The sequence below is a fragment of the Lacerta agilis genome, chromosome 5 (assembly GCF_009819535.1).
Source record: "Lacerta agilis isolate rLacAgi1 chromosome 5, rLacAgi1.pri, whole genome shotgun sequence".
Lineage (NCBI taxonomy): Eukaryota > Metazoa > Chordata > Lepidosauria > Squamata > Lacertidae > Lacerta > Lacerta agilis.
Window position 1 is genome coordinate 85820052 of NC_046316.1, and position 24758 is coordinate 85844809.

General features: G+C 45.5%; 1 protein-coding gene across 5 annotated transcripts in view; it reads right to left on the reverse strand.

The window, feature by feature from the left end:
• Positions 1-994: 994 nt before the first annotated feature.
• The window catches only part of PEX5L (peroxisomal biogenesis factor 5 like), a 161533-nt gene continuing 137769 nt past the window's right edge, over positions 995-24758 (reverse strand). For 2 of the 5 annotated variants that reach the window (XM_033150706.1, XM_033150709.1), the window contains exons 8-14: positions 11313-11429; positions 10303-10446; positions 8342-8412; positions 5836-6033; positions 4059-4224; positions 3483-3640; positions 995-2069 (exon numbers count right to left, since the gene is read on the reverse strand). In XM_033150706.1, the coding sequence (XP_033006597.1) occupies positions 1865-2069; positions 3483-3640; positions 4059-4224; positions 5836-6033; positions 8342-8412; positions 10303-10446; positions 11313-11429 (1059 nt within the window). In that variant the 3' untranslated portion in view covers positions 995-1864. The remainder of the gene's footprint in view (positions 2070-3482; positions 3641-4058; positions 4225-5835; positions 6034-8341; positions 8413-10302; positions 10447-11312; positions 11430-24758) is intronic. The other 3 variants (XM_033150707.1, XM_033150708.1, XM_033150710.1) reach the window with 2 other exon arrangements.

Consider the following 24758-nt stretch of genomic DNA (forward strand, 5'->3'; position numbering starts at 1 on the left):
CCATTTCTTGACTGTAATTTATGGCTCCTATCTGCATTTTTTAAACAGCCTGGAAGGAAGCTGTGCCTTGTGTCAAGTTCCTTATTGGTCCTTTGCCAACATGGCTGAATCTGCATATTTCTCTCCAAATGTGTAAAAAGTATAATATTATATTTTTGCTTCCCCGCCCACCCCCATCCTTTACAAATAAAAACAGAAAAGCTAGATTAAAGTGCAAATGAACCCATTGATCGTGGTCCTGTTGTGAGCTCTGCTCAAAACAACACTTGGTGGCCACAGTGGACATCTGACCAGAGCACTGGGCAGCCAGCTGCTGAACACTCTGCCATCACCCGCTAACAGTGTCTGCTTGTTTGATGGAGGGGAAGGAAGCCTGTGTGGCAGCTACCTAGCAACTGCGCAAAACACTCCCTGACTGCTTGGGAAGTGATTTCAGGTACATTCCTGCACTGCTAGGTACCAGCTCACAATTTCGACCGCAACATCCCTGCAGAATCACTGAAAACAGACGTTGGTAGGCTACATTCTTAGCAACAGGTTTACCTCTCTAATGAAGAGGAGGAGTTTGGATTTGATATCCCGCTTTATCACTACCCGAAGGAGTCTCAAAGCGGCTAACATTCTCCTTTCCCTTCCTCCCCCACAACAAACACTCTGTGAGGTGAGTGGGGCTGAGAGACTTCAGAGAAGTGTGACTAGCCCAAGGTCACCCAGCAGCTGCATGTGGAGGAGGGGAGACACGAACCCGGTTCCCCAGATAACGAGTCCACCGCTCTTAACCACTACACCACACTGGCGGGGAAGGGGTTTTGAGAGACAATTTGTGGATTCAGGAAGGGGTTTGAGGTGCACCCAGGTACCAATCCAGGGTGCCCAAACAGTTGGGGCCAGCCCTACCCATGCATACCCCCCCCCAAAACCCTCTAGTGCAAATTGCAACTTAGCAGCTGTATTTAATGCTGTGCCAGAACTGTTCTGCTGGTGTAACAGAACTTCCGTTTCCTCTCCTCTCCCTCAAGATCTGCTCCAGAGGGTTCCCCAAACCATCTAGAGCTGGTTTTGAGGGCACCCAGGAGGCTGGAGAGAACAGGAGAGGGAGAGGAAGTTCTGCTGCACGTACAGAAATCCCCTGCATCAGCGTTGCTGCAGCAGTAGAGATGGCCCTCTTTTTGCACAACCCATCCCCTACAGCATATGTTTCAACCTTCAAATTCTCCATGCGTAGACTTCTTGGATCTCATGAGATCTCTGCTTTGGAGGGCTTCACGGGATCCAGACTCCAGAATCAAAATCCAATTAACGTTTCAGCCGTAGATGGTTGCTAACGGTGGAGGAAACGCAGCTACTCCAACGTGTACATATGGAAGGCCGCAGATGTGGGAAACGAACCGTGGAAGATGGAAGTGAGAAACCATCCATCCTCTCCTCTGCTGCTGTATTTGAGGGTCAGAGGAGCTCCTTAGGAAACGCTACCCAACACCTTTTCTGTGCTCTTATGCACATGGTAGCATGATGTTCAAAACCCATTTTCTTTGTACAGGTACATGTCATAAGGAATATCCAGGTGAAGTTGTTTTGTCCTGTTCCCCTATGCACCATAGTAGCTGTTGTTCCCATGAATCCATCAGTGGACTTGAGCAAGGTGATATTTACAAGGTTTTGTGCTTTTAATTTTCTGGAGATCTGGTGGAATCCCATAGAACCCTTTCTGCTGCAAATTGTCCACGTCATCTTTCTCAGTCCAAGCAGGGAATTCAAAGATATTTCTATTTCTATATAGAACTAGATGGGTTGGGCTTTCTTTTTTCTTTTGAGGGCTTGGTAAGTGTCTCTCTGTGTGAGTCTCTCTCTCTCCCTGTGTGCGTCAGGGTTCGATGTTGAAAGCTTTTAGTAGGACATCCAGATCGCCCACATTAGCGGCCTGGAAAAGTTCCGGCTGGTCCATCATAGACAAAGCAATCCGGAGAGCTGCCCAGATATTACCTGAAATTGCAGGGTGAGGAACCTGCTGCTGATTCCGGCTCTTTCGTTGCAAATTGAGAGCTGTGAGGAAATTGCTGACTGCCTCTCTGTTGGGTAGAAGAGAAGATGTGTAAAAACTGGGGCCAACACTTCTCCGAAGCAGCAATTTGTCATGAATCATATTCAGCAATCTCATTTTTCTACACTTCTTTCCAGAATCACCTCAGGTAATGCAATCCCTTACAAAATTGCTCTGGCTCATCAGCCCCACCCAATGTGGCTAATGGAAGTTGCAGTCTAATGTCTGGAAGGTCAGTTACAGGTAGGTAGCCATGTTGGTCTGCCATAGTCAAAACAAAATAAAAAATAATAAAAAATTCATTCCAGTAGCACCTTAGAGACCAAATAAGTTTGTTCTTGGTATGAGCTTTCGTGTGCATGCACACTATCTGAAGAAGATAGTGTTATTGGTATGAGCTTTCGTGTGCATGCACACTTCTTCAGATAGTCTCTAAGGTGCTACTGGAAGGATTTTTTTTATTTTTTATTTTGTTTTATCTGGAAGGTCAATCACTTGCAAATATCCAGAGCCCTGCCACTGCCCATAAATCTAAGAAAATGCCATCCCATGCACTAAGACACCTTTCTTCCACCAAGGGAGACCTAGTACACTCTGGTGTACCAGCTTTGCAGGACAATGGCATGTTATGAAAATGAGAAGCCAGCTGAAACTCCTTGGGGGAAAAGGCCATTTCTTCTGAGGGTGATACATGACCTCCCATTTCTCATGGCTTTCATGGGTCTGTGTCTGGAAGCAGTGATCCCCGTGTTTCCAGTCGGCAGACAGGAAACACCTGCTCTCTTTGGGGTGTCCAGCAGGGTGTCCCTCTTTACACAAGCCACAATTTGCACTGCAGATCTGTTGGAGAAGCTCTACTCAAATGTAGGGGATGATAACCAGGTGGGGAAGAGAAGCAATCTCCCAAACATCTGGAACCAGGCTCATTTGAACTCATTTTTACAAGTATTCAGAAAAGGGCTAAGAACACACACCCATTCCTTCTTTAGACATTAGTCTTTGAGCTATAAGCTAGCAAAATGGCCATCAGCATGGCAGGTGGGGTGTAGGAACAGGATGTGGAACTTGTGGACCTCTAGAAGTTGCTCGAAGACAGCTCCCACCACCCCTGACTATTGACCATGCTGACTGAGGCTGATGGGACAGGAGTCCATCCAACAACATCTGGAGGGCCACAGGTACCCTACCCCTGGTGTAGGTGGAAAGAAAACAACTTGTGTCCCCAAGTGGCAAACGCTAACTGTATACGTGAGACCATAAAGGGTAGACACCAATTGGGTGGTCCCTTCTCTGCTCCTGGTCACCTAGCAACTGCAGCCACTAGGAAATCAACCCTCCTCCAGTTTGCATGGCCCCATTCTAGACTCCATTTCATGGTCCCACTATAGAATTATGGGAAGAACCGGCTGTTCCATGTAAAGGGTGGCTGAACTGTTCTCACCTGTATGCTCCAAGGTTGATGCAGCTTATTCCTAAATTGTACCTGGACCTGATGAAGCCAGGCTGGATTTCCAGTGCTCTTGTGTAAGCTTCTACGGCTTCCTCACTCCGATCTCCATTTGCTAAGGTTGCACCGAGACGGTTCCACAATGAATAATCCTGACAAACACAACGGCAGTTTTCTAGTGTTGGTGCAATCCTTGTACATATAGCTTTCTCTCTCTCTCTCTCTTTGCCAGCAGCCTCAAATTAATGACTGGTGGAGTGGAAAGCGAAGGGGGGTGGGTGGGTTGGAATTAATTACCTTCTCCATTAACTGGCATAGAACATGAGAACATGTCTCGTAGTTATGGATAACTCCCTATAAAACAACTTTGATTCATTTGCAGGCCAGTCAGAAATGGGGCAGGAATAGAACTTCTTGAAAATGGGACTCTCTCCTTGCAATTAATATTTCTATTTCAGGCACCAGAGTATTAATGGCAGGAGTGACAGCTCATTAATGCAGGCCTGACTTTAAGAACAGACAGAAGAGGAAAGTGTCAAAAGCCTGTTAATGCAAAAGTGTAAAACTTACCTCAGGCCGAACTGTGAGGGCAGCGCTGAATGCATCTATTGCTCTGTTAAATTCTCCGTTCAGGTGGAAGAGCACGCCGAGTCCTGTTTGTAAGTCCGGGTCTATCATCTCCCCGTTCTGATGGGCTCCCTCCAGGTATAGCTCCTTCACCTCTTCCAGCAGTGAACTGTAAGAAGAGAGCAGCACAAAGCAAGGGCAAGTGTAACATTTTAAGAGCGGTGTAGGGTTTGTGAAACGGCCATCCTGGCCCTCAAATCATGGTCCATTCTTTTTGCCTCGGGGGTGTGTGAACCCTGCTGAAACCGGTTCTACAAATTCTGATATGTCAGATTGAACCAGTGAAATGCTGGTTTTGGTGGGCACCTATGGGCTAGCGTCCATGACATCAGCGTGACAGCTCCCCTCCTCCCTCAGCCTGTGAAACCATTTTGTAACTACTGTCAAGTTTGTGAGTGGGTAAAGCAAAGGATGAACAAGAATCTGCATACATAACCCTCTAATGAAAAACCCAAAGATGTCAACTGACATGCAAGGGGAGAAGTAGGACAGAATGTTAGTCTAGCATTCAAATTGCATGGATGGATAAGTTGTGAAGTCAAGTTTACACTGCGGGGGAAGCATGTACTTCAGGGTTAGTCAAAGTTGTGCCTGATGTATGTTGGAGTAGAATTCCCATCAGTCCCAGCCAGTATGGCCAATGGTCTAGGACAGCCTTTCTCAATCTTGGGTTTCCAGATGTTGTTGGACTGCCGCTCCCATCATCCCTCACTGCTTCCCCTGCTGGCTATGGATGATGGAAGCAGAGGTGGATATAGGGGAGTGGGACTAATTCGGTCACATTGGACGCAGAGCCTTGGGGGTGCCACAACTATGATGCAGAATGGAAAGTGAGAGGGGGAGGGGTGAATTTTGGCATCGCACAGGACACCGCTGAAATCAGAGAGCCCAAGTACCAACATTGATAGAAGCTGTATTAGTATTATTAGTATGCCGCCCATCATCTGCAGATCTCAGGGCAGTTCACAACATTAAAAACCCACAAAATGCACAGTTAAAATAAGAACAGCAAACCAAAAATCCCCCCTCCCACAACACGTTCAAAAGGGATGTCAATCAGCCCAAGGCCTGGTTGAAAAGAAACATTTTTGCATGGAGCCTAAAGGTGTATAATGAAGGCACCAGCCAAACCTCCCTGGGGAGATCATTCCGCAAACAGGGAGCCACCGCAGAAAAGGCCCTGTTCTTGTGTTGCCACCCTCCAGACCTCTTGCGGAGGAGGCACATGAAGAAGGGCCTCAGAGCATGATCTCAGGGTCCAGGTAGGTTGATAGGGGGAGAGGCGGTCCTTGGGGTATTGCAGTCCTGAGCCATTTAAGTTGTAGTCCAACAACATCTGGGAACCCAAAGTTGAAAAAGTCTGGTCTAGGATGATGAAGAGTTTGGATTTGATATCCCGCTTTTCACTACCCGAAGGAGTCTCAAAGCGGCTAACATTCTCCTTTCCCTTCCTCCCCCACAACAAACACTCTGTGAGGTGAGTGGGGCTGAGAGACTTCAGAGAAGTGTGACTAGCCCAAGGTCACCCAGCAGCTGCATGTGGAGGAGCGGAGATGCGAACCCAGTTCCCCAGATTACAAGTCTACCGCTCTTAACCACTACACCACACTGATGGGAGTAACATCTGAAGGAGACCGCATGACTCTCTTAAAGTACTGTGACTGCTTTTAAGAACTCCCAAATCTATCTCGTAATGCCCATTTATCAGACCTTCTGTTACCTTTCTTCTGCTGCCTTGGACATTCTCCTGGTAAGTGCCGGGGATCCTTTTTTGCTCCTGACTATGTACTTGTATTTAGGATTCTGCTTGATCCAGTTTCTTAGCGCTTCATAAGCCTCCTGCTGATGGCTGGTGTTTGTAAAGCTCACAGCTAAGGCCATCAAGGCTTTCAAGTTGTTTGGCTGGAGCTCTAGGCACCTGAATAGAATAGAGGAAACATGTATTAGTTAGATCCCTCTCAATGTGTTGGCATAAGGCCTGCTCATTTGAATGCAACACTTAAGCTGAACCAACAAAGGGCTTTGCTAACAAAATAATTAGACATTTATTATTTTTTGGTTTGTTTGTAATTAACAATGCAGGTTTACTTGGCAGTGGAGTCCCAGTTTGGCTGCAATCCTAACCCCATTTAGCTGGGAGTAAGGTGCATGGACTTCAGTAGGACTGAGTAGACATAATTAAGATTGCCCTGTTAAGTATATGAAAGATACTCGGAGTCCAGTGTGACTTTCATGCTCTTTATTCAGCTCATAGTAGTGAGGAATGCAGTTCCCCCAAAACGTTTGCTTTATATACACTATTTACACAATGGGCCCCACGTGATTGGCTAATTCCGGGATACTCCTGTATGCCAATCAGAGTGTGGATTCACTTCCACCTGGAGCTGGATTGGGTGGCTTCTGCAGACCAATCAGACTGCTGCAATCTCAATCCTATTGTTCTGGGGCCAATCAGACTGCTGCAATCTCAATCCTATTGTTCTGGGACCAGTCAGACTGCTGCAATCTCAATCCTATTGTTCTAGGACCAATCAGACTGCTGCAGTTTGGATCCTATTCAACTCAGTACATAACAGTATACATAGGGTTTCAGACTTGGCTTAACCCAGGCATAGGGAACCTTCGGCTCTCCAGATGTTTCGGACTACAATTCCCATCATCCCTGACCACTGGTCCTGTTAGCTAGGGATCATGGGAGTTGTAGGCCAAAACATCTGGAGAGCCGAAGGTTCCCTATGCCTGGCTTAACCATTTATCCTTGGTTCCTAAAAACCACCTCTAGCAGCAGGCAGTGAAGTGACACCACTGGAATCAGAAGATGCATCCTAGCAATTCATTGGGGTCCTCCTTGGGCATCTTAAAGTCAAATGATATGACTATCCAGCCTGGGATGGATGGTGGGATGGCTTTTGTTTGTTTGTTTGCAAGATTTATAAACCACTTCACAACCAAAAGTGGTATACGGTAAAATAAGATAGAACCAGGGCTCCCCCCCCCCTTGCAGCCAGACTTTGCCGGAACTCAGTTCTGCAACCTCTCAGGTAGGCACCATTGCCATTATAAGAGAACAAAGGAGGTGATTATAATATTGTGGCTATGATCTGATAGAAGATAGGGTGAAGCAGAAGGGGAGAAACAACAGCTCCATGGGGAAAGGGGTGGGAGGTCGACAAAAATAAGAAAAAAAGACGAAATTGTGTTTTGACTGTATATGTTAAAAATCGTTGAAACTTAATAATATATATATGAACAGGGGAGGCGTTCATGGTGAATTCTGGCACCCCTTTTTGTAGCAAAAAAGCACTGGATAGGATACAAAACATTACAAACTCAGCAGGGTTGTATCCAGTGCTGCACAAGCCTACAAGCCCCCTTTGAAAATGGAAGTTTTTTTGGTGGTGTTGGGTGCAGGACTCATGCGCATGTTTGCTTCCCGCCCCTCCCCCCCCGCCAGTTTATTTATTGTATGCAGGGAGTTAACCTGTGAAAGGGCTACAGTAATGGAAGCATTGTTAGATAAACGGATTAGCTTATTAACGCAGCTAATATCATTAGGTTTGGAGAGTATACACTCAGGGTGAGGAGAAAATGAATATGACGCAGCTAACTTTCTGAGCACAAGCAGAGAATAATAACTAGCATTAGAAAATGTGGCACGACTGTTATCTGCCTAGTACTGGAACAGAGGCAGCAGCAGAAATGATCACCACATACTTAACATGCGGCTGTCGGATTGAGTTTAGCTCAATTAAGGAGCACTTCTAATGAAGAGATAAACTTTTAGAAAGTGCGCAAGTGCCAGGAATACCAAGCAGGCCTCCTGTTTGCCGAGTTCCTTGGTTGTGTTTGCCGGACGACATTGCCTTTTCCCATGTTCCCATTTGCTTGATTCAATAACATACTGGATTACCAGTAAGTTTTGCAGATCCCTTTAAGGATACCTAAGCCTCTGCACTGTGTGAGCTTAAATATTAATAATAATGGTTTCTGCACCAAGGTGGCTCAAATTTGGCACACCGCGGTTTCACACTGATGCAAATTAAAGCAAACTTACATATACTTCGCAAAATTTGTTTTGATGGGGAGGGGCAAGGACCAGGCATTGTGGTCAGTCTTTAAAGTGTGTCTTCACTGCCTTAAGGACTAGAAACTTGACTTCTTCATTATTATTATTATTTTAAAAAATTAGAGCTGAGATTATCTATGCAGCAATTAACACCATTTACCTTTGGAGTGCAACAATTGCTCCCTGTTCATTTTCATTCTCAGCTTGTGTTGTCCCAAGGTACTGCCAGGCCTGCAACATAAAAATGGTAAGATTACTGCACAGCTGCATATCGAAAGGACTGCAATACCTCAAGGACTTACTCTCCCCATATGAGCGGCCCTGACCCTGCAATTATGATCTGAGGTCCTTCTTTATGTGCTTCCTTCATGAGAGGTCCAGAGGGTGGCAACATGAGAACGGACCTTTTCTGTAGTGGCTCCTCATTTTTGGAATGCTCTCCCAAGGGAGGCTCACCTGGTACCTTCATTGCATATCTTCAGGCATGAGGTGAACATGTTTCTCTTTAAACAGGCCTCTGGCTGATTAAGATTCTATGCCCTTTTAACTGGGTTTGTGGCAGGAGGGTTATTGGTATGTGTTTGTTTCCTTGAGGGACGTGGGTGGTGCTGTGGGTTAAACCACAGAGCCTAGGGCTTGCTGATCAGAAGGTCAGCAGTTCGAATCCCCGCGACGGGGTGAGCTCCCGTTGCTCGGTCCCTGCTCCTGCCAACTTAGAAGTTCGAAAGCATGTCAAACTGCAAATAGATAAATAGGTACCTCTCCGTCGGGAAGGTAAACGGTGTTTCCGTGCACTGCTCTGGTTCGCCAGAAGCGGCTTAGTCATGCTGGCCACATGACACGGAAGCTGTACGCCGGCTCCCTCAGCCAATAAAGCGAGATGAGCGCCGCAAACCCAGAGTCGTCCGTGACTGGACCTAATGGTCAGGGGTCCCTTTACCTTTACCTTGTTTTCTTATGTATTTTGTGTTCTCATTTTGTATTTTTATGTTGTGAACCAACCTGTGATCTTAGGCTGCAGGACAGTATACAAATTTAATAAATAATGAAATAATGATGATAAAAAGTTGCTTTGCAAGTCATGTTACGAAATTGAAGTCCAGAAAAAACAAATAAATGCAAGCAAAAGTTGAAAATATAATTTGGGGAATTTTCATTGAGCCTGACAGACAGCCATAGAGTTAGTGGCCAGGGAGCAATCAGAAATACCTAAGTGTGACATAGGAATTATTATTAATATATAATAATAATAATAATAATAATAATAATAATAATAATAATAATACCACTTATTGCCAAAATAGGCTTCTAAGGTGCTCACAAAGTATAAAATTAGTTACACAAACATTTAAGCATAAACATCTATAAGTGAAACATTTAGTAAAACAATCATGTAAAAACAGCACAAAATTAAAACAGGCGACTTAGGTTGAGAGCTCAAAGGTGCATCTTCAAAAGCTGGCAGAATGTCAATGCATATTATTTAAATTTATTAAATTTGTATACTGCCCTTCACCCAAAGATCACAGGGCACTTCACAACACAAAATACACAATAAACAAAATAATAGACAACAGAAGTTAGGCTATCCCTGTCCAGATAGGGGCACAGCTGGGCCACCAGCCAAAACCGATAGAAGGCACTCCACGCCACTGAGGCCACCTGAGCCTCAAGTGACAGCAAAGGATCCAGGAGTACCCCTAAGCTGTGTACCCACTTCTTCAGAGGGAGTGCAATGCCAACAAGAGCAGGCAACCTCCCAACCATCCGGTCAATGGAACCAGCCACTAACAGGGCTTCAGTCTTATCCGGATTGAGCTTTAGTTTGTTGACTCTCATCCAGTCTTCATAAGACTCCTGGTCAAATTACGCCGATTAAAACACCTGATGCAACTGAATATATATTTCAGGCTTTGTACTGGATGTGAAATGTGTGTTTATCCTTAAATTGTAAACTTTCCCCTTTTAATACAATGGTGTATCCCCATCCAGCTTGATAGGACTGGAGACATCATGTCGATCATAATATTAAGCATGACCGCTAAAGGTTTTATTTCCATTATTAGCAAATAAGTTCAAGCCAACGCATTCCAGTTTCAGAATATTAACCAGAGCGGATACCTCGGAGTCATGAGGGTCTTGGAGAATAGCAGCTTCCAGGTATAAGATGGCCAGGGGCAAGTCCCCTTCCCTCAGCTTTTTGAGGCCTTCCTCAAAAGCGCCAGGCCAGTCTTTGAAGGGGTTCTCTGTATGAAAATAATAGCCCTAGAAGAGAGAATGAATGTGGTGACATTGAGGCACAGAACCTCAAAAAGGCGAAAACGGCCTAGAATTTAATTGCTCATTTCCTGCACCAGTGGTTCCCAAACTTCCCACCCCCAGACCACTTGAAAACAGCTGACAGGTCTTGGTGGACAACTTAATGATCTTTCTGCCTATTATAGCAATGGTAAATGCCTGTGCGAAATGGGGTGTGATTTTTAATTGCATTTTAATTCCTGCTTTCATTTCTAATGCAAATAAGAATCAATACAATTTTTTAATGCAGTGGATAGGTCATCTTCCATGTTCAAGCACAAATCCACTGACCACTTGAATGAACCTCCATCCTGCCCCCCCCCTTTGCTGTACATGAGCATAAAAAGTTATTGATGTTGATTAAAGAATATAATAAAGCCTTCGCCAACTTGGTGAAGCCCTCCAGATGTTTGGAAACACAACTCCCATCAGCCCAAGCCACAGCAGTTATTTCCAGCAGCAGAAGTGGGGAACTTGATGGACACACTTGTCTTCTTTTCAACCTCTTTCATGCTCACATTACATACTCTTTGAATAAATCCCTGCAACTCCTCTCCTCGTTGTCTTGTGAGTTCCCTCACTTTGCCTTACTAAATGCCACAGAGGAGAGAGACAGGAGGCACCTTGGGACCACTGCCATGTGGCGGGCGGCAACCTGCATGCCTGGCTTGGTGCTGAAAAGCTGCCACTGGAACAAATTAGAAAGGCATTTGCCAAATTATTTCACCCTCCTCTAGCTACTGGCAAGGGCTTTGGCCTAGTCAAGTTTCCATGGTTGCCCCTGGCAACCCAGCGGTCATACAAGCCTTCTCTCTCCACAGCATCAGTGTTACCTTCTCATTAATGGAGACGGCCGCTTGGCCTTGTGCTTCTTGGCTGTCGGAGATCCAGTTTCTGCGAGCCATTTCTTCCCACTCTGCTTGCATCTTATCCCAAAACTCTGTGTCTGACTAGGGAGAGGATAAATCAAAAGGAAAACAGTGAAAGCAAGATTTAAAAGAGGAAGAAAAAAGTGTATGCGAGAGAGAAAAACTTCTTTCAGCTTCACTGCATCTTCTGTTTTCGTTTCCCCCCCCCCCCCCCTGTTTCTAAAATTCCAAACTCTGAATACCTAATGCCTTCAGCTGATCTTGGTGGATATTCATCCCAGGCCACCTGTTTAAAATGGCAAATAAAAATGCAAAGTAATGCTGATGACTACCTGTTGATGAGAGGGCAGAAGGTGAGTAGTCAAGGGAGGAAAAATTGAACATTACCAAGCCTGAACATTTGCATACACAGTACAGCGACCAATGGATGATTTCCCAATGCATTTTTAAAACTTATATCTACAGTGCTCATGACAGCACATCTGACTCTCCCCTCCACCCTCATTTTTTCATCGCTGCAGCCTTACAAAACAGAAACAAAACAAGGTCTTGCAGCACCATAAAAAGGAACATATTTATTATGATGACACAAGTTTCTGTGGACTACAGTCTATTTCGTTAGATGCATAAGTCAATGAAAGTTTATACCATAACAAATTTGTTAGCGTAGGCACCACAAGCTAATTTTTATTCTCCTTCAGCAACAGAGTAACAGAACAACTGCTCTGGAAACCTTTACGAATGAAGTAAGCTGGGCAGGGAGAACGTGACTGGCCTACCGTAACCCAGTTACAGGTAGGTAGCCGTGTTGGTCTGCCATAGTCAAAACAAAAAAAAAATAAAAATAAAAAAATCCTTCCAGTAGCACCTTAGAGACCAACTAAGTTTGTTCTTGGTATGAGCTTTCGTGTGCATGCATGGTATCTGAAGAAGTGTGCATGCACACGAAAGCTCATACCAAGAACAAACTTAGTTGGTCTCTAAGGTGCTACTGGAATGATTTATTATTATTATTATAATTATTTTGTTTTGACTACCATAACCCAAACAGCTTCATGGCTGAGGTGGGATTTGAACCCAGTCCTAGCCCAAGGCTCTGTTGTGATATTATTACAAACTGAGCTGCAAGAAGCGAGGTCACCTGACTATGAGTCATGTTTTCATACTGTGGGAAAACCACTGGCCATACCAGCCTTCCCACACATGTGATGTTATTGTAATGTACTGATGTATTTTACTTTCTGTTCTGGCTCAGAGATGCTGGACGCATGTATAGACAGCTCTGAATTCATGAACTGGCTACGCAGATACATATTCTGCATTTTAACTGCAATAAAGTAAGTTATAGCCTTCACTGGCTTGTGTGTGTTGTTCTTGCAAGCTGGGAACAATCACATATTACTGATGTGCCCCTGGACTCGAGTAGCCAGGAAGGCACAGAGGCTTCGTTCCTGCCTGGGGGTCAGTCTAACAACTTGCCCTCCCCCGGGAAGTCTCATAACAGGCTCTAGCTACTATGCAATGCTGGCTTTCACCTTTTTTCACTCCATGCACCTTAATGAAATGCCACGCTGCAAGCTGTGAGGCTGTGGTCTTTGTCACCTCTAGTTTTGCCTTGCAGTTCAAGCCTGAGATGCATGAATCTGTCAGTGTCTCACTTTCCCAGTCTTAAATTCAATTACCCACATTTCCAAATCTGTCTGCACTGTCCTCATGAAAATCCATCAAAGCAAATTTCTCATAATGTGCGCATTTTCGTATGCAATTTGGCCAAATATACACAAATTTAGCAAATGTTGCTAAATAATATTCCCTAATACAATGTAGGGTTGCCATATGTCCAGACATACCCAGAATACTTTAGTCGGAAGCAATGCCTGGGCAGAAAGCGGCAAAATGTCTAGGAAAACCTGGATGTATGACAACTGATGTCAGCAGTGGTGTTTTTGATGTTTCTTAAGAATAGCTCAAAAACGTCAATTTTGCCAAAAACCTCAACAACTTCCCCCCCCGAAAAGTTCTATATAATGCATTTTTGTATGTTCTCTTTGCTAATATATGCATGCTTATGCACACTTCACCCTAGTATCTTCTTCTTCTTCTTTGGAGATCACTCGTAGCCGAGTAAGATTGTCTTCCATAAATGCGGTTTTCACAATGAGTCCGTAAGTGACTGTGGAGGCCAATTCTGGATCCACACGTCCTTCCACAGTGGGGACATTGGTTTCCGGGCAGGAGTTGATCATGGTGTGGATTTGCCAAGCGTGCCTTCCTCTTAGCACGTTTCTCCCTTGCGTCCTGAGTTCGAGCATCTTCAAAGCCCATGACACCTTTGCTAAAGGCTCTCTCACCCTAGTATACCCATTCTGGGACACATTACTTGGCTGGAGAACTGCACTGCAAAGGTTGGAGAAATGGGAAGTTTACAGGATATGGCTGCATATCATTTCGGGAAGTGCGAATTTGATTGTTAAATGTGAACTGAATTGAATTTCTCCTCTCCCCCTTCTCCTTGATTGTTAACGTTCTTGGTGAGTCAGGGTATACCTGAGTTTCGGGAGTGGGGAAGGGAATGAGAGGGAATAGAACCCCCAGGATTCCCAATAAGTGGGGAGGGGGAGGAATTACTTGCTACTAATGACCGCTCCCCACATTAAATAGGGGGCGACGTTTGCATGGTCGTGCTTAGCCCCCTGAATTCCTGGGCGACACCTGGTAGTTTGGCTGGCTGCACCCTCCCCCAGAAGGGATACCTGGGGTTTCCGCCTACCCAGCTAACTGTCCAATCCCGCCTGGGGGAGGCGTCGCCAAGGGATTGGCCAGGTAAGGGGAGGGACTACCCAGCCCACACAATAGAGAGTGTACCTTACCTGAGAAGCAGCAGTCGACTCCAGAGCTTCTCCCACCCTCCACTCCCTCAATTAACGCTTACTTTACTGGTTAACCTTTTTTTCCACAGGCACACAGGCGCTGCTATGCCAAGGCCGCTGTTGAAGGGCCGGAAAGCAATTTCCCTGCATTGGCAGGTTTCGCCTTTCCCGTAGCAATTTGTCACAGCTTTGGCGGTTTCAGGCCTTGGGCAGAATCCTTTAGTCAAATGGGGGGGGCGTGGGGCGGTGACTCCACGCCCCCAGTGTGGCGGCGATAACAGGGTTCTCCGTTAAAGGGGTATTGGGGGGAGGCATTGTCCATACGCCGAGAGGTTGTCATTGCTCTCCCCCACCAGTGGCGGCAAAATGGGGGGCGGGCTATCTGCTTGAACATATGTTATCCAGAGCTAGCCCAATCCCCAGACATTCTGGATAACCCTGCAGTTTCCCAGATCCCTGGCTGGGGGCTGGGAAGAATAAACACCCAATGCCTGAGCCAAGGTCTCCCTACATCTGAATCTTAATAAAGTTGTGGCCAATTTTAATCCCATAGCACGTTGTCTTGTGTCATTATTCCGCTCAGGGGTCGCCTGGGGTTTGGGGGACTCCGCCTGTCCACGCAAAATTCAGCTAAGTTGCTAGACTTACGTAACTTGGACTTTGCAACTCATTAGAAGTATTTAGAATCTAGAGGTAATTCAGCTCTGAATGCTACCAAACTGTAAAGGCAGGGCAGGCTCTGTCTGCCTGCTTGCGAACATGATTTGGTTTGAATTCACAGTCTGACAGTCCTCCCAGGGGCTTATCAAAGAGCAGTTTAAATAAAACTGGACTATGCTCTCTGCACTTCCTCCTTAATAAAGTCCAAGCAATATAGTTTTATGCGGGCAATTTGGGAACAACATGAGGTTACGGTGTCTCTTGTCTGCTTAGCTCTGCTTCTCCTGGATGCAAAATGAAAAAGGCAAATCATAAACAGGATTGTCTTAAATCACCAGCCAGAGCCCCAGGAATAATCCATCAGCATTGTGGGTACATAGAACTATAACTGCTTGCTAATTAAAGTTTGGCAATCGCAACAACCAGCATTCACAATGCAAACACTTTGCTGGTTCAGCTAAGATCTAGATTCCCTTAAAGATTCATCATGCTACATTTTGGGTCTGGGAGGGATGTTTTCACTTTGCTTTTGCTCTGGTTATTAGTGCAGCTGAGGGCACATTAATTCCATGTACATTAATTCAATGGCTTATTTTAAAATGTAATCTGAGGCGCTTCCTTCCCTCCCTAGACTTGATCTTGATGGGATTTGGCCCCCATGCTGCAATTAGCGGTGGAAAAAAGCTGCCCGGAATTTTTGGAGGAAAAGGGTTGTTTCAAATGTGCTTTAAAAGGCATAGTGTGTATGCAGCCTTAGAGAGTTTTAAAAATGCACGGAGCGGACATGTCGTCCGTGAGCCCCGGAGAGGAGCTCCGTGATTTATATGTTTGTAATTAAAGCTTGCATACTTTGAAACAACCCAGACGTTGTGGAATTTATTGCTGGCACAAGGCACACATACCGTTGCGCAAGAAGAAGAAGTAAGAAGTTTGAAAAACTCTGCAAAAGCACTGGAGAAGCAGGAAAACGCAGAGGAAGCGTAGCTGGACACCACTCCAAGTGCTAAACTGGTTTTGAGGCTTTTCCAGTTAAACCCAAAGGCCCAACACAACATAATATGATAAGATGGAAGGAGATGTTATATTTTGTATCTCAGCCTTGCCCATCTTCATGTTTTCCAGCAGTTCTGGACTAAAACTAAAGTGGGCTGGGCTGGGGCAAATGGAAATTATAGTCCAAAACATCTGAATAGCACCAGGTTGGTGAAGGCTGGCATACTTTGTAAACATAAAATAATATGTTAACGTAGACAAGGATCTCTAGTTTTTCTTGACTGTCGGGACAGAGCCATTAGAGTTATGAACAATAACCTGGTTCCTTTTCACATGGCATGTACAATATGCAGCCAAACTCTCAGTTCTATCTAGCTCTGCAAGAGCCCTCTCAAAGTCCAGACTTGGCAAGGCGAATTCATTTAGATCTGCATATCCCTGTCGCGCCGATGCTAATTCACTGGGCACTTTGATTTAATTTCAGGGATATTCCATCCAAGCTGCACCACTAGAGCTGGATTCCGTTTCTCTTCTTTGATCCAGGAATAAACAGCCAACTGAAACATCTCCGCAGAAGGGCAACTGGTCCGAGGTCTCTATAATTAATGTTTCTTTTCACATACTGGAGTTGGGTTTCTTTAGCCAAAAGCCCTTTATCTTGCAGGCAGCATCTGTTCTTCGTGATGCAGGATTTGCTGTAGCTTAGCCTGCATTTTGCTGACAACAAAAATTAACTGTTATAGAGAATTCCATGAAATGTGAGTGCAGTGAAAGCTGCCCCCTTCTGAAAGCACCCTCCTCTGCATGCAAATTTACAAATAAATCTGGGGCAGGAGAAGAAGAAGAAGAGTTTGGATTTGATATCCCGCTTTTCACTACCTGAAGGAGTCTCAAAGCGGCTAACATTCTCCTTTCCCTTCCTCCCCCACAACAAACACTCTGTGGGGTGAGTGGGGCTGAGAGACTTCAAAGAAGTGTGACTAGCCCAAGGTCACCCAGCAGCTGCATGTGGAGGAGTGGAGACACGAACCCGGTTCCCCAGATTACGAGTCTACCGCTCTTAACCACTACACCACACTGGCAGCAGACCACTCAACATACATACAGCAGTTGGTAAAAAAGAGAAAAGAACCTATGTGAGTAATACTCCGTAGAACCTATGTACCCGAAGAAAGATGGAGAGCTGTTTTTCGATTCATCTATGCTCCTTGAATTGTGCATGGGATAGAACTGCTGAAATTAGAAATAGCATGTTCAAATAAATCCATTATCCTCTTGAACTTGTGATGTATGTAGCCTTTGAAGGTGGTGAGTTGCCTGGATCACGTACAATTAATCTTGAGCTTTGCTAATATATCGACTACTAGCTGCTTTGCATTTATCATTGCTTGGGAATTTTAAGGAACAAAAAACGCCCCCAGCACAGTCTTGAAATCTGTGGTTAAAATCAATGCCGTTTGGATAAGTTCAATCCACCACCTTGATTCAAAATGGCGTCCAACTGTATTCAAACATGGACGCAAATCTACTCCTTGATCTCAGGAACAATCATGCAAAATTTGGTTAAAATCAGTGCAGTTTTTAAAGGTTCAGTTCATTATCGTGTTGCAAAATGGCACCCAACTGTGCCCAAATGGCAACAAAAAACTGCTCCTTGATTACAAGAACCATCATGCAAAATGCAGTATCTTAAGAAGTGTCCAAATCCACAAAGAACAAACAACTTTCCAAATATACAATACCTGTGGTTTTATTCACTTTTCCTGTCTGCCTTCCAAGGGACCTGTGTCCAAATTTAGATTCTCAAGGGACAGCACCCATTGCTTCCTTGTCCCAGTTGCCTCTTGTGTAACCCAAGATGTATGTTACACTTGGACACAGGCTAACCTGTTTAAGTCTACATAACACCGCATGCACTCAGTCTTAAAACACTTACTGTATAAACTGCAGACAGAGCTTTTCCACCACACCCAGCAATATATTTTCTCTCCCTCACCCCCTGCTTTTTTTTTGCTCAACAGTCAGACTGGATAAAGGTTCTGGTGCACTTGAAAGCTTGCTCACTACTTTGTGACATTTTCCTTGGTTTTAATAAATGGATTGTGATACTGCTGCTTCTGGATTTTTCTTTTCTTTTCAAATGGATCAGGGCAGCTACCCACAATTTTTATCTGGATTATGTCTGTTTCACAGAATCAGCATTCAAAGAAGCAAAGAATTTCCAGTTCAGCTGCTACATTCTACATACAAGGTTCTGGTTCACACATAACACTAAGTCACGGATAGTAGTAGTAGTAGTAGTAGTAGAAGAAGAAGAAGAAGAAGAGTTTGGATTTGATATCCCGCTTTATCACTACCCGAAGGAGTCTCAAAGCGGCTAACATTCTCCTTTCCCTTCCTCCCCCACAACAAACACTCTGTGAGGTGAGTGGGGCTGAGAGACTTCAGAGAAGTGTGACTTGCCCAAGGTCACCCAGCAGCTGCATGTGGAGGAGCGGAGACACGAACCCAGTTCCCCAGATTACGAGTCTACCGCTCTTAACCACTACACCACACTGGCTCCCAAACTATTTGTTAACCACACCTATGTGGTTAACCACAAGTTGTCCAACAGATCATCAAAGTAAACATGGCTTGCTTCTCAAGTTTGGTTTGTGTTCCAGCTGCTCTTGCTTCATATATTTGTAGTGTGGCAAGGGTGCTGGACTCATGTGTAAAGCCAAGCCATAGCTAAAGCAAACCAAAGTTCACAAGTCAACAACCCATAGCTGCAGACTGTGGTTCATTAGCAGTAAAAAAAAACCACATAGCTAAGCTGCTGAGTAGGGTTCACACATAACACTAAGCCAAGGTTTAATCAGCCATGGTTTATTGTGATATGCAAACCAGGCCAGTGTTTGTGTGTGTTGGGGGTGGTTGGACAAAGGGTACATGCCTCCCCATCTTAATTCGAGTGAAGGTGCTTAGACATGCCCTCCAGCATCCTGCAGAGGAAAATCTGGATGCGTGTCTTTCAGGGAGACGCTCCCAGCTCCCACACGAGTCATGTGACTCACATGAAAACATGGTCCCCCCAAAACACGTGTCTATTGGGGGGCTACGCTCTCACCAGAGCCAGGTGACTTGCATTGAGTGCACTTCCCCCACAAAATGAGTGTCTTCTGAGGCCAACCTCTTGCAGGAGCCAAAATTAGACATTCTGGGATCCAATCAGAAGCATAAGTGGCTTCTGTAATTCTGGGGTGTCCTGCTCAAATCAGTACAGTTGAAGAGGGTGTTGAGATGGCAGGAGGATATAATCTAAATAGGCCTAATCATCAGAAAACAATCAAATCATAGCCTTATTGCCCTTTCAGTCACACTGCAGTGGCAGTTCAATACAGCTGATCTTCTTTTCATTTTACACCCCAATTTTAAGTAAGCTGTATTTTAAATACATTCCAATCTAATAGCTGCTTCGCTCCCACCCACCCCCCGGCCATAATATGAATATGTTTTAATTATCTCTCTAGGTAAAATGTTTTAGAGAAAGGATGCTATTAAAAAGAGTCTCTTTACTTTGTGCATAATGTTTCATAATTGAAAAGCATAGCTGCCAGCATTTTAGGCATATCTGAAGCCTGAGTTTTATTCAAAAGAGAAATAAAGTCCCCTCCCCACTCCCTGCTAAATAGCCAGAAAACCCACAAAATCGCATGATCTGTACTAGAAAACAAATTGTGGGTTTAAGGAATAATAAGAAAAAAATACTTAGCATTTATATAGCACATTTCAAATGTTCAAAGCACTTTTCAGGAATGGCTTCAGTAACACCTTATTATTTTATTTATGATTCATAAAGCACCATTACTCTGCATTAGTCCACGGAGCTGGCAGTGTAAATAATGCTTAATGCGGCCCTGAAACACAGACAGTGTAAAAATGTCACTAGTAATAGGGCTGGTCTGGATTGGGTTTGGATCTGCCAACCAAAATTGGAGGTGTATATGTCAGTTCCACCCTCCTAAATGTCAACTTCCCAGGGGGAAAAGAACTCCGCAGCCTCCAAAGCGAAGCTCAGCAGATCCACAATGCCTCAAGGTCCTATTGTGTCCCCAAAGACATTGTTGGGAACATAATGAGGTCTAGATGCTTTCACCTCTTCTGACTGTTCCTGCCAGAGATCAGACTCTTCCTGCCAGCTGTGCCACTCAGATGATTCAATGAGGACTAGCACAAGGCAGCGCACAAGGTCCAGCATGCAAGTCAATATTGGTTGGGAATATCAAAGAGCCATTGTACACAGAAAGCTAGCATGTCAGGGAGAAGGGTATGCAGACCACTTTTCCTGAACAGCTACTTTTCCAAAGGCATAGCGGGCACTTCAGTCATGTGACACCCAGTGACAGGCAGCAGAACCAGACCAGAGTCTGGTGATGCAGTCCCTCAGAATTCCACTCAACAAATTTGGGGGTTTCCTAAAAACACACACCCAACGACAGAAACTGAAGTGTAACAACTGATTTCTGAGTAACTGAATTTCAAGAAAAGCTGTGCACCTACTACTGTGTTTAAGCCTGTGACATCTTTATTTTTAAGTACTGTAATAAGTTAACTTCTACCTGAAAGAACGCATCTCTTGACCCAACTTTGTTTCACCAACTCTCTCTCTTTTTGTAAATAAAAATGTTCTTCTTTGATCAACTCCTGCCCGAGACACTGTAAACTGAAGTTTCCCTCACATAAGACAAGGCAAGATACCCTGTGGTAAATTGTAGAAATCTATTTAATTATCGTACCGTGCAGTGGGTCTGCCATATTTAATTGGGGGCAGTTAGCGGTGTCAGTCTGCTACACATCCCATGCCTGCTTGCATTCTGAGGTGGTACAGTCCTTGAAGGGCTGTCACAAACAGTTGTCCTGAATGTGGAAACAGCTGCCCAAGGCCTGTGCGAATTGCTGAGCGTTCTTAGTCAATGCTCTGACTTAACTGCCTAGGTTTTGCCTTATGCCTTATGCTTTTCTGAAAATGTCTCCCTAGGCATAGTCTCTTAGTGGCCAGGCCCAGCCTTTTTGCATTGAACAGGGACACTGTCCGGATCCCAATGAGGTCCCTGAAAATAGTACAGTAAAAATTCACCCCAAGCCACATATAAGCTGCTAAATCATTTCACGTTGTGCTAAAAGAAAGCCCAGCTTCGGAGTATCAGGGATGCTGTCAATCAAGGGGAACGTGAATAGAATGGCAAAGATCTTGGAGGAAAGGTTGAAGGCAGATTGGCAGAAGAAGATCGGGAAAGCTTAGCCACAACACCATCTCTCAGTCTTTTGGAATCAAGCTGGAGATAAACAAGCAAATGCAATTGCATAAAAATGAGAGAACAGCAATTCTTCCTCACCTAGATTTGAAGCCGTTGGTTGGAATAAATGGTTTTACTACATGCTGCTGATACAAGAGACTTCTGGCTGAGCTCCGGAGACCACAAGCAGAATAAACTTATCTTTCAAGGCTCCTTCCCAAATTCAATTTCAAGGGAGGATTTGGAGCAGATCTGTAGTCTGGCATTCAGGACCGATATTTTTTGTGCTGGGGTGTGTGTGCATGGGGTAGGGCACCCTTCGTAAATGCAAAACAAAATAGTGTGTTGCACACAGCAGCGGTGCATACATTTATTTATTGTTCTCACATGAGGGAAGATGTTCTGTATGAATATAGAAATAAAAACCACTTCCCCCCCCCCCCAGAAAAGTAAATGTGAAACAAAAGAATGTGAGATCTTCCCAACACAGCAAGGGAAACTTGTGTGTATAACCAGGGTCTAAATTGCACAGCTGATTTGAGTGCCTCTCTATTTGCATCAACCTCGTGATCCTCACCAGGGACTCACACTGAACTGGCTGGGTGCATGTTTCAGAGTGTGTGTGTGTGTGTGTGTATGTAAAGTTTGTTTCCCCTCTTCTCTCTCGCTCCTGCAATTCTCGTTGCCCATTCTCTCTGGGCACTTCCAGATGGTTGATATTTTCAAGTGGGATTTAATCGCATACTGACAAAGAGAGGTTGCACAATTATAGTTCATTTGGTTCTCTTGCACAACCAACTCTCCCCCAGCACCCCATCTTACAAAAAAGCAGACTTTGTAATAAGGAAAGCAAAGGAAGAACATATTGGAAATGCGGGTGACAATTGCTCAATGTGAGGTTTGAGGTTTCGTGCGATCCAGCAGTATAGAAACTTTATGAAATGAATAAATACACTTTAAAAATCAAATAACTTATCGCAAACAAATCAGAATGAACGCTCACTAAACAGCTAACATTGCCTAAAAGGTCCAATCTGTGGAAGAAGCAAGTTTGTTGTGCAAAAGCTCCACCCAAACTTTAATTGTGCAACCCGAGCTTTGTAAAATGTGATGGGATCCCAAAGAAAAATTGCAAAAGTCTGAAACCACCCTTCCACTGATTGGGGGGGTCTGGTAACCTGCTGCAAGAAGTGCCGTATATACGCGAGTATAAGCCGACCCGAACACAAGCCGAGGCACCTAATTTTACCACAAAACCTGGGGAAACTTAGAGGCAAAGGCAGCGGAGGAGGAAGGAGCAGCAGCCTGAAAGCAGCCCTCCTCCTCCGCCAGGGCCTTCTTAAGCATATCTGGCGTGCCCCCCTTTCCCAGAGTTGGGAACCCCAAAGTTATTGACCTTTTTAAGGAAAGGTTCCCCCGAGTTGCTGACCCTTTTTTAAGGGAGCTGACACCACATTTGCACATCATCTCTGCTTGGGAAAAGAAAACAGGAAACATAAACAAACCTCAGTCAGTAAAGCATGAGACTCTTAATCTCAGGGTTGTGGTTTCAAGCCCCATGTTGGGCAAAAGATTCCTGCATTGCAGGGGGTTGGACTAGATCAGTGTTTTTCAACCTTTTTTGGGCAAAGGCACACTTGTTTCATGAAAAAAATCACGAGGCACACCACCATTAGAAAATGTTAAAAAAATTAACTCTGTGCCTATATTGACTATATATAAAGTAATTTTTCAATTTTTCCCACGGCACACCAGCCAACATCTCGCGGCACACTAGTGTGCCGCGGAAAAGTGGTTGAAAAACACTGGACTAGATGACTCTGGCAGTTCCCTTCCAACTCTGTGAATGGTTCTGTTATTCTGTTGTATCTGAAGGGCTGTGCACAGGGAAGATGGAGCAAACTTGTTTTGTGAGAGATGTTTGTGCTTATACTAAGTCCATTGGTCAATCTTGTTTAGTATTGTCTACACTGACTGGCAGCAGCTTTCCAGAGTTTCTGACTCTACCTGGACATGCCTGCAACTGAACCTGGGGCAATGCAAGGCAGGTGATCTATACTGAGCTACAGCCCAGAGAGCATAAACCAGGAACCAGAGGAGCAATTACAGTAAGAAAGGACAATTAACAGTTTGCTATAATTTGGCAAGCTTTGGGTACCTAAACCAGCTCAAGAGAGCAGCTTGCAAAAGGCACCTTTTGTTTATTCCTGTTCCCTTTGCCATTGAGGTGAAGAACTGAAATACACAGGCTCTTCCTTTGAAACCAAAGAATGTCACTGGATTTGCAAGATGCAAATTGAATCCCTGCCCCCAGGCAAATCTACTTGGGGTGTGAATTTGATTTGAGCTCACAGCTCCTTTTATGTGGCTGCTGTCCAACTGGTGGGGGTCCTTACTGTGCCAAGGAGAGGAGGAGGTGCTGCTAAAAAGATTTATTAAAAAGCAAAACTTTTGAGGCCATTTATCGTAATAATTTTCACAACTTGCCAGCAGGGGCGTCGCAGGGGGGCGGAGGGGGCGGGGGGCCCCCGGGCAGCACCCCTGTTGGGGTGACACATCGGGGGGCCAGCCCCGCCCACTGGGATTTATTATTTAATTATTTTTTTTAAAAAAAAAGGTTATTTTCGGCACTGCCGGGGGGGGAGCCGCAGGGGCGGCCAGCGAGGAGGGGTGTCACCCCCCCTCGCTGGCCGCCCCTGCAGCTCCGCCCCAGCAGCGCCGAAAATAGCCCCCCTTGCAGCGGCGCAGCTCGGCATGGAAGCAAGGGGCAGGCCAGCGAGGTGGCCCGTCCCTCTCCCTGCCCTGACTTGCGCTGCGCCAAGGGAGCCCGGGCGGCAGATTTAGGAGTCTTTGCGGCCCGCAAAGACTCCTGAATCCTCCGCCTGGCCCCCCTTCTTGCAGCGGCTGCTCACGCAGGCACGAGCAGCCGCGGCAAGAAGGGGTGCTGCCGCCGGGCGGAGGCTTCTTCAGGAGTTTTTGCAGCGCGCAAAGACTCCTGAATCCGCCGCCCGGCACCCCCGGGGGCGGGGCGTCGCATGCGTCATGACGTCATGACGCACGCACGCCCCGCCCCCCAGGGGTGTCTCTTGGCTTCCCGCCCCCGGCAGCCAAGGGGCTAAGAACGCCCCTGCTTGCCAGGCATAAGTGAACTAAGGAGTATCACAAGAGGAAGAGACAGAGGGGGAGGGGGAGGGAGGGAGGGAGGGAGAGAGAGAGAGAGAGAGAGAGGCAAGCTCTGTGGGGAGAATATATCGGGTGGAGGGTTGAAGAAGGAAGGAAGAGCTTGCAGGAAAAGCCTGGCAGATGTCCCCCCCCACCCGTCCTATCGATCCTTCACCTTAACGGGGCAACAGCAAGGATCACCCACCTTTTTTACTCTCTGGGAGGGGGGTTTACTAGTGTAGCCTCTTAAATGGGGGAAAGTGATCCAGACACGGGGGGGGGGGGAGAGAGAGAGAGAGAGAGAGAGAGAGAGAGAAAGGCAGAGAGACGCTGCCTGCTGAGACGGAAGGAATGAAAGGGAAAGGATTTGGAAAGGATTTGCCGAGGCTGCTGCTCAGGACTGGGGCCGAGGCAGAGAGGCAGAGAAGCTGCCTGACGCTGCCTTC